Source organism: Tasmannia lanceolata, unplaced genomic scaffold (assembly GCF_043159265.1).
Source record: "Tasmannia lanceolata isolate RefF3 unplaced genomic scaffold, GAP_Taslan_0.1 ptg000048l, whole genome shotgun sequence".
Classification (NCBI taxonomy): domain Eukaryota; kingdom Viridiplantae; phylum Streptophyta; class Magnoliopsida; order Canellales; family Winteraceae; genus Tasmannia; species Tasmannia lanceolata.
This window is the reverse complement of record NW_027518725.1, coordinates 2,762,920-2,772,961: the sequence shown is the minus strand read 5'-3', so window position 1 is coordinate 2,772,961 and position 10,042 is coordinate 2,762,920. Positions and strand designations below refer to the sequence as shown.

The following is a 10,042-nucleotide window of genomic DNA, read 5'->3' as shown; positions in this document are numbered from 1 at the left end:
TGATTGTGTGCTGATTTCATGTGTTTTGTCTTTATGAAACAGGCACATTTCCAGCCATGAATCTCCATTTCTTTTAATCTTTGTCCTCCCAAAAAACCCATTAAATCTCCATATTTTTTTTAACTTTGTCTTCCCAAAAGACTAAATAATTCAAAGTTCAGCCCCCCTTTGTAGCCATCACCAGCAATGACTTCATTGCTTACTTCATGGTGATATTTTCACCTATTTATCATCATCTTCTTCTTCCTCTCCGTTACAGGAAAAGTTAGAATATGGAGATCATTGAAGATATTGTTATTGTGGGCGCTGGGATAGCGGGACTTGCCACCGCGTTAGGACTTCACAGGTAAGCAAAAACCACTGATGTGCTTTCTGGATTCACTTCTTGTTGTAAGAAATTATATCAGCTGACAAATTGGTCTGATGATCTGATTGTGATCATCAATTTTGTAGGATGGGATTAAAAAGCTTGGTTTTGGAATCTTCAGACAGCTTGAGGATTACAGGGTTCGCGTTTTTGACATGGACCAATGCCTGGAAGGCATTGGATGCTCTTGGAATTGGCAGTTCCCTCCGGCAAGAACATCCGCCACTTCAAGGGTAACTACTGCTGTTATAAATTTGTTCTTATATTAGTGGAACATAATTTGGATGTGTCTATGCTGCATGGGTACAGAGTGTCGAAATCTGACATGAGTATTGAGTGTAGGATTTGGCTAATTTTAATTATTTTACATGATGATATGATTATATATTGGAATTTTGGTATCTTAAGTAAATCTGTTCTTATATATTATTAGTAGAATAAAAAACTGGACGGTATCTGTCGGTTCTATGGGTACGGATGTGAGTGTTGAAATCCAACATTGGTATCGAGTGTCAGATTTGGATGAACAAGATGTCCCCCATCCATACAAGTCCCAACCAGAACAGAAGAAAGTAGAAAACCGCTAAGCTGGTGCTACAGCCATGTCGTCAAAAACCACGTCCATGTCTCCAACAAGAACTCCGGCCTTAGCTAAACCATCAGCCAGGGAATTGACTGATCTCCACCTGTAGGACAAGGAGGGGCGAATGAGTCGAACACGGCCTCGAATCTTGTTCACAATCCCAGCTAATCTCCACGGACCAGCACGCTGATTTGCCGCTCGTGCGATTATGTTAGCGGAGTCACCTCGACAATTAGGGGACAAAGATTATGAGTGGCATACCATGTGAAACCGAACAGCAAGGCTTTTGCCTCCGCTAACCTCAAAAAATGAATTTGTGGATTCGGCTAGTTTTAATAATTTTACATGATGATATGATTATATATTGGGAATTTGAGTAGGTTAAGTAAATATAATGTTTTATTTCCATATTAAAAATTTAGGGAGATGATATTTTCATCCCCTCTGTAGTACGCATTCGCCCCCCTTATAACATGAACAATGGGCAACTTTAACGCTTTTTTATGTCAAATAACGTTAAAAGGGGACGAATGCATACTGCATCGGGGTGAAAATATCATTGCCCAAAATTTACTGATCGATAACTCAAAATATGTGAATTTTTTTTTTGAAATGATTCTACTCTCGCCCAAGCACTCTCAACTTCGGATTTCTGATGGGGATCCAATACACTGGTATGATCACATCTAACTCAAAACATGTGATAATTGTAATTTTTTTGCAATATTTAGAAAAAATAGATTAAAGAGATCTAGACGTGTGCAGTGAATCCTAAAATATTGGAAACATGGGTAGTTCACCAATTCGGAAGAATCCATGGAACATAGATAATGGTGTGTGTGATTTGAAGACTGACTCAAAGTTTCTGTGATGTTTGTGAAGGTTGGTGGGTGTCTCTACTGCCACTGGACTTTCTACTACTGCTCAAATCTCATTTAAAGCCAGTGGAAAATGGTAGTATAGATTTCTATTGTGTTTTTTTTTTCTCTGAGTTATGTTTCTCTGAGATTTGGGGATGATGCAGTGGAGACCATGAAGTTCGGTGTGTGAAAAGAAAACAGTTGCTTGAAACCCTTACAAAGGAGCTGCCTCATGACACCATCAGGTTTGGCTCCAAGGTGGTTTCCATTGAGGTAACAGGGAACTTAAAGCTGGTGCATTTAGCTGATGGATCAATTCTCAAAACTAAGGTAATAATGTGTAACAATCTAGTTGGTATCAGTAATAGGGAATTTCAGTATGGTGTTTTTATTTTTTGAAAGATGACCTTTAATTAACAAAAGAGGGTTACATCGGAGGGGAATTTCACTATGGTGTTTTCATTATCTCTTATTTAGGGAAATCACAGCTCAATGTTTAACAAATTTCATACATAAGTTACTATGATGGAATTAGCCATTAGCCATTTCCTTGTTCTACACTTTCAGGTCTTGATAGGGTGTGATGGAGTGAACTCTGTGGTTGGCAAATGGCTGGGTCTCCAAAAACCAGCATTTTCGAAGCGTTGGGCAGCAAGGGGACTTACAGAGTTTCCTGATGGTCATGGTTTCAGGCCTGAGTTCTTACAATATTTCGGTGATGGCTTTCGGGCTGGTTTCTTACCTTGTGACGAAAACACCATTTTTTGGTTCTTCACTTACTCGCCTTCTCCCGAAAGTAAACCTTTCCAAACTTGGATTATACTATTCACTCACATATATGCATATATCAAGTCTTTTTTCACTGGTTTCTGAATTTCTAGAGTCTGTTTTTTATGATAGACAAAGGCAAGGAAGAAAGTGCATCTGAGATGAAGGAGTACATGTTGAGCAAGCTTGGGAATGTGCCTCAAGAAGTAGCGAGTGTGATAGAAAAGAGCAAATTGGATGCTGTCATTGCCTCTCCATTGAGATTCAGGTGGCCATGGCACTTGTTGTGGGGAGATATTTGCAAGGGGAATGTCTGTGTAGCTGGCGATGCGCTTCATCCCATGACGCCAGACCTTGGCCAGGGAGCGTGCTCGGCCTTAGAAGATGGCGTTGTTCTGGCGAGGTGCCTCGGAGAGGCTCTGTTGGAAAAGCCCAGAGGAGGAGCAAAGGAAGATGAAGAATATGAAAGGATAAAAAAGGGCATGGATAAGTATGCAAGGGAAAGAAAGTGGAGAGGAATTGAACTTATCACAACAGCTTATGTGTTGGGTCGGCTACAACAGAGTGATGGGAAAGTGATGAACTACTTGAGGGATAAATGGTTGTCTAAAGGAATGGCAGAGATTCTTTTGAAGAAAGCTGAATTTGATTGTGGGAAACTCTATAGCCCTATATGATTGGGCTGTTTACACAGTTAAATCATCAGTATAATAATCATATGTAGTTTTGTCATATTTGGTCACTTTTGTTCTATACCCGTATGTGCTTAGTGTCTTATTTAATTTTCAAGAGTAGGAAAATTATCTTTGACACTCCAAAGACACTTTCGCTGACCAGTCTCATCACTCAGAATAATATGGCATTGGAGGAAACTCTAGCCAACGAAGGATGTATGTTGATCATCTAAGAATCAATATAAAATGGGAAAGTTCCTTGAAAATTGTGTTTATCTTGGAGAAACTAATACTTGTCAAAATGGCGCCATACAATGAAAAGGACGAAATGCCTTCTTTTTCTTCTCCTTCTTTAATTTTTGTTGTTTTTTCATCTCCACCACCGCCGGCGACCATCCCAACAACTCGAAAGAGGAGTAGCAGCAGGAAAAAAAGGGGAAGAGGATGAAAGGAGGAAGAAGGGGAAAAAAAAGAAGTGATGCTGGAAAAATGGGAAAGAAGAGGAGGAAGGAAAAACAAAGAATTGAAGCCGGAAAAATGGAAAAAAAAAAAAAAAAAAAAAAAGGAGAGAGGAAGAAGAACAAGAAGGGAGATTTGGGTTTGATTCGGTGAGATTTAAAATTGACCAAGTCAGACCCAAATCTCACATATAAGAATTGAAGAGCACAAACACACACTATTACTTTTTTATTTTATTTATTTATTTATTTTTTTTAAAGTTGACTTTTATTAATCCTTAGAATGTGAGGAGGGGACAAGATGTCCCCATCCATAATACATAGACTCCAGCCCAATACACTTAGTGTAAATGAGTATTAGTATCGAATTAAGACTGCCCATCCCCAATTTCCCCTACATTACCCGGTAAGCAAATTTGCATAGATTCGTGAAACACGCCCTGTTTTGCAACACATCCGCCCTTTCATTTGCGGTGCGCCTTCTGTGGACGATTATCGGACGGATCGTTCGCACAATATCCTAAGTTTCCAATATATAATTTTGCAGAAGCCATGGCCCTTTTGAATTGCCCAAAGCCCAGGAGATTACATTCGATGAATCGCCCTCAACGATCAAGGGTTTAGAAAAGTGAGATACGTACCATTATAAACCAAACAAGTGTGCTCTCACTTCTGCCTCATTTGCGTCGCATTTCCAATTGGACCGGAGTATGACATCAGTAAATCCCCCTTTTCGTCCCTTAATATTCCGCCCACCCAATAGACACCAGTAAGAAGATTTGACCACAATAACAATAAGAAGAGCTAATTGTATTAGCTTAGGCATTACATTGTCCCCTTGATGCAGACCTTATGCTGTATAAATGAAGCTCTCAGCCTTATGGTATGAGCTCCTTATAGACAAATGAAGTATCAAGCTAGCTTTATGACAGGTCAACATACCAGAATAGAAAGGACATCATAATTACACAGACCAGCTCTAGCACTCTCGTGCACGAACACCGGCCAAGAGCGGAGTTGGATTTTCCTGTAAAAGAATTGATAGTATGTATACAGAAATCCAGTTTCTACAAATCCATATTAATTGGGCGAATGGAATATCAGGATCTTTAGGATCTAAAGTCCTGGAACGCCAGATGGAATAAGTGAATATATAGCACTTTGGTCTCAGTAGCAGAGCTTCTTAAGAATCCTTGAAAAATTGTTAAAGAAAAATAAACCTTGAAGTAGGGATGCAGAATACCTTCTGAAATAAAGTGTTCGATTACATCGAATCCACCCAAAAATCCGCCCAAAGTTATAATTAACAAACCGATATCTTCTGTAACGGCATCAGCCCCTGCCTTCCATCATCCTCCAATACTCCTAAGACGCAAAACCAAGTCATTTTCACCAGTCTTCTTCAGGTGTTCAACTATCCTATTAACATAAGGGGCTCTCAGTCGAATTTCTCTCTCAACCATTACATCAATCAGAGTTGCAGCTTCAACCAAATGATCCTGTTCACAAAGCCCGGCTAAAAGAACAGAGTAAACATCCGAATCAACAGCCGACAAACAATCTTTCTCTATTTCATAATACCAACTAAACCCATCAAGAGATCGCCCATCGAGACAAACTTCTTTTACCAAAGTGCTACTCGCCAATCCATCCGGCCTAACCCCACCAGCCAACATCCTCCTCACAAGGTTCTCCGCTTCCCCCACACTTCTCAATCTCAACAATGACACCACCATTGAACTATAACACTGACTACTCGAAAGACTTCCTTCTCCCACAATTCTATCAATCACCTTATGAGCATCTTCTACATATCCTTCTTTACAAAGACCATCGAGAAGAGTACAAACTGTGACTCGATTCGGAACACACCCATGCTTCCCTATTCGATCCAAAACCTCCACCGCCTCTTTTGCTCTCCCCTTCTCGCAAAAACTCTGAATCAACGTCGTGTAAGTAACAACATTCGGCGCACAATCACAACCACTCCCACCCTCACTCTTTTTCTCCATCTCACTCAACAATTCAATCCCCATCTCCATCCTTTGACCCTTACAAAACCCTTCAAGCAACGCCGAATAAACAACTACATTCCTCAAACACCCCCATTTAGGCATTTCATCGAACACCCAGCGGGCGTCCTCTAACCGACCCACATTACAAAATCCTTTAATCATGGCAACACAAGTGATCATATCTGGGTATAATCCAATCATCCTCATCTCCCCCATCAACCCCTCTGCAACACCCATATCGTTTTTCTCCGCGAAAAGTCTGATTACTACATTATAAGAGGCAGTATCTGGCCTACAATTGAATTCCCCCATCCTTCTAAGAAGCCCTAATGCCAGCTCAGCGAGCTTTGCTTCTTGACAGAGATTGAATATCACTTTGAATGTTTTTACTGAAACCCATGACATATCTCTTTTGTAATCATCCAAAATGTGGGTTAGGGTTTCTGGGTATTGAGATTTTTTTCAGAAGAGTTTTTCTGTAAGAGGTTCCAGTAGCTCTCAGCTGCGGTTGAGGTTTTTGGAAAGATGGAGATGAGATAGAGATCGAGAGATTGAATGGACGGCCATGATTTTACTGAAAAAAAATGTGAATGTTGATGGAATGGGGAATTGTCTTGTGGGGTATTTCCTTGGGAGACGGCCATTCTTCTCCACTCTTAAAGAATCCCTTTCTAGGAAATGGAACCTTACCGGCCCTCTCCAAGTTGTTTCTCTGCAAAATGGATTCCTTTTGCTAAAGTTCTCATGCTCAGAAGAATGTACTAGAGTCCTGGAAGGCAACAACCTCCATTATGGAGGAAAACCTCTTATTTTGCAGAGGTGGGATTCTGATTCCTTGCTTGAAAAGAAAATATTGCCTCAAATCCCAATTTGGGTTTGTCTCCCTGGGCTTCACCTCAAATTCTGGAACCCTCACTGCTTGAGTAGAATTGGAAGCATGATCGGAAAGCCACTTTACATGGATACCCACACAGCTGAAACTTCAAGACTCCACTTTGCATGAATTTGCATCCAAATATCAGCAGAGCAAGCCCTCCCTGATTCGATAAAGCTTAAAACTTCCTCAGGGGAGATCATTCAAGAAATTGTTTATGATTGGAAACCCAAGGCATGTTCTAGGTGCAAAGATTTCAGCCACTCTTTGGAGAATTGTACCTTAATTTCTTCTCATGTGGTCCCCAAAAAGGTTTGGATACCTGTCCAAAAGAGTGTAGTCCCTGAGCAAGCTAAGTTTTCTCCCGAAATCATCTTCCTACCTGTAGGAGCCTGCCTCCTAATCAGAATCTTCTCTATAACAGATTTGATGCCCTATGTGATCAAGGAAATATGGTATCCAAGGGAGCAACCATCACCCCAATTCCCCCAGACGCAATTGACAAAGGCAACGTAACTGGGATAACAAATGTGATTGATAGTAGTATGCCCCCATTAGATAGTCCATTATCTAATTCAGCTTCTATTCCCTCTTCTTCCAATGGAGAACCCTGGAATTTAGTCTCAAAGAAGAAAGGGAAGGTTTTGCCTTTTGTTCCCCCCTACCTGGGGTTCGAACTCCACCAGCTTTCAAAGGCCTTATCCCTATAAGGTTCTGATCCTCAGAGGGCCGTAGCTACTTTTCTCTGGTCCTTGCTTGGTGGGTTGCTATAGTCCCCCTCTGCAGTGTTGGAGTTTTTCCCTTGTTCGGGACTGTCTCCTTTTTTTTTGCTGTATCTTGAGGTTTCACCCTGTTTTGTTGCTTTTGTTTTGGCTTGTTGCTTCTTTGTTTCCCCCTCTATGCTAGGGGGTTGCTCTCTTGCTCCTTGTATATCTTTCGTTTTCTATTAATATATTTGGTCGGGATCCTGCCTAACCCCATCTTACCCATCAAAAAAAAAAAGAAAAAAAGAAAATTGGTACATTTCGGATATTTCGGTTTCAGTCTTGACTTTCGGTCAAAATTTAAAACCATTGTTTTGATCACATGCGAATGCGACCCCACTATCTTATAAACATTCATATCATGGACCCCGAATACTAGTATCTACTACAATAAATGGTTCTGGATTGGTCTCTCTGTGTTGGGGTTCAATTTCATTTTTCCTTTCTAAGTTTTCAAATTTATGACATTTTCCTGTTTCAATTAATTTTTAATTCTTCGCTTCTCTATTTCTGTTGGATTTTCCTTTTGGGTAGCTTTATTTTCTACTCATGGATTTGGTTTGTTGATGAGATTTACATATAATTAGATGGTGTGCACCATGTTATAGATAGGATTTTAGCCGATTGGCCCCAATCTACTGATTAATTTTTGGCTCTATGTGAACAAGAAATTATAATAAGTATTTTGGGTTTTGACCATGCGCGGTTCATCCGAGGGAGACGGCAAAGCAACATTCGTTCTGGCACAGATAAATGCTCATTGTGGTAGGGTAGAGGAGAGGGAAAATGTTTCACCAGAAATTTGAGCACTCTAGGCACAGGTCACTTGGGTTTCTCCCAAAGGTGATTTGGATTAACGCTGTAGTTTTTTCTAACAACATGTCTTCTTTATGTTTAGATGATTCTCCTGCTATAATCTTTTTTTTAGCCTGTGCCTAGCAGACGCAGCTGGATTGTGGATTCATTAACTGGAAAAATACAATTATCCACAGATTGAGATTAGAAAAGCTGAACCTGGGCCAATTTCTGTTCTTAATGGAGCTCTTTTTCAACGACTCAAGTGGTTTTGATGAAGTGAAAGATTCAAGGATAAGTAGAAACTCATTTGTTGTCTCCAGACGTTTCTTCTTAAGCCCATCTCATCTCAATGAAATAGTGGTTAAACAATCTTACTTTAATTGACTGCTATTTCTTTAGTGACAATAGTCTTGAAGCAATTGCCTGTGTCTGCATTGAACTTAACACATAATGAAGTTAATGACTGGAGCATTCCATTTACCTCAATACAAAATTAGTAAATAACTAACTGCATGCATTCCATTTACCTCAATAAAAAATTAGTATCCGAATTCGGTCAATGGCCATCTGGTCACTAAAGAAACAACCCCAGATAAAAAGAAATGGATATTACTACCATCCCTGCACTAAAATAAATTAATAAAGAGCAAATGTCGCTTAATGGCGAGATTTCGACGATCGTATCTGGTCCCTCTTGATGGTCGGTACCGGTCTTGAGGAAATGTCGTGGATGACTTGTCATGGTTCGGTACTGACGATTCCTCGTACGAGTTTTTGTTGACCCGGTTGTATGTTAAGGTTTGGTCTGAGGGTCGGTACCGTGTATACCGATTTTACCCCCAACACTAGGATAAGTTCTCCCCAACATCTAAGAAGAGTCATAAGTCACTTTTTTTTTCTCTTTAAAGTTAGCTCGTCGAAAGCTAAAACCAAGAGTCCTAATGAAAGAGGGAGAAAAGCACGATGGCTTCTGATGGGGTGCGACAACGCAGCAGCCTGTTAGCTTCCAACACGTGGCTAGAGGAGGGCCCACTGCAGGACCCTCGCCAGCAGGGGTAGTTTGGTAATTCCCTCGGGGTAGGTGAACCTGAACCTATAGCTGGTCGACACCTGCGTTGGAGGCATTAACCCCCTACCTACCCCAAACCTTCCTTATAAAAAGGCTTCCAAAGCTCATAAATCGGGTATTGAATTCTCACCCACCACTCTTAAAACACCCTCTTCACTCCGGCTCATACTGACTTGAGTGTAGAAGGGCCTGTCCGGAGTACACTCCGGGTCGGTCATTCTGAGCTCGTTTGCTCCTGTGCAGAACACAGCTCATCCGGACTCTACTTCCCTCCAGCTCGGCTCTTACGTCACTGCCATATCTGTTAACCGATTTTGGGCCTAACAGATTGGCGCCATCCGTGGGACTCCTGAACTAAAGGCTGTTCCAACCACTTCACAAAAATGGCAGGACGCAAGAGTGCGCGGGTGCCAACCGCACGGACCACCCGAGCCGTGCTACCTGGCAGGACTCGAAGTGAGCGACTCGCCTCGCTGGTAGTTGCAGCCTCCGCCACGGCTGAACAGAACCAGCCTCGCTCCGTAAACCTTAACCCCATGCCGACTCCAGAGCAAGTCCAAGCTCTCTTTCAACAGATGACCGCTCTCGTTGGTCAGTACCAGCAGCTGCTCCAGGCGCCTCCCCAACCTCCTCCGGAAGCTCCACAACCTGTCCTAGAAAGGCCAGAAATCCACAGGGGAGGGTCGTTGCGCCGTAGTGAAGACCGGACTCACCATTCCCCCAGACAAGTCCGTCACCCCATAGCCAGGCATGCGCAGACAGAGCCGCACCGCCGTCAGAGGTCTAGGTCTCGCTCTGCGCAAAGGCGCCGA

General features: G+C 41.8%; 2 protein-coding genes across 3 annotated transcripts; one reads left to right on the top strand and one right to left on the bottom strand.

Moving 5' to 3' along the window:
* The first annotated feature begins 59 nt into the window (after positions 1-59).
* LOC143864411 (monooxygenase 2-like) lies at positions 60-3,820 on the top strand. 2 transcript variants are annotated; one of them, XM_077375347.1, is made up of 6 exons: positions 60-346; positions 454-600; positions 1,833-1,904; positions 1,975-2,140; positions 2,378-2,606; positions 2,711-3,820. In XM_077375347.1, exons 1-6 carry the CDS (start codon positions 273-275, stop codon positions 3,253-3,255), a joined length of 1,233 nt encoding a protein of 410 aa, XP_077231462.1. In that variant the 5' UTR covers positions 60-272; the 3' UTR covers positions 3,256-3,820. The 2 variants fall into 2 exon arrangements, with proteins under 2 accessions (XP_077231462.1, XP_077231463.1); XM_077375348.1 differs by lacking the exons at positions 60-346; positions 454-600 and adding an exon at positions 607-1,624.
* Positions 3,821-4,846: 1,026 nt separating this feature from the next.
* LOC143864359 (uncharacterized) lies at positions 4,847-6,447 on the bottom strand. Its single transcript, XM_077375287.1, has one exon. The coding sequence runs from the start codon at positions 6,128-6,130 to the stop codon at positions 5,060-5,062; it is 1,071 nt and encodes a 356-aa protein (XP_077231402.1). The 5' UTR covers positions 6,131-6,447; the 3' UTR covers positions 4,847-5,059.
* Between the last annotated feature and the right edge of the window lie 3,595 nt (positions 6,448-10,042).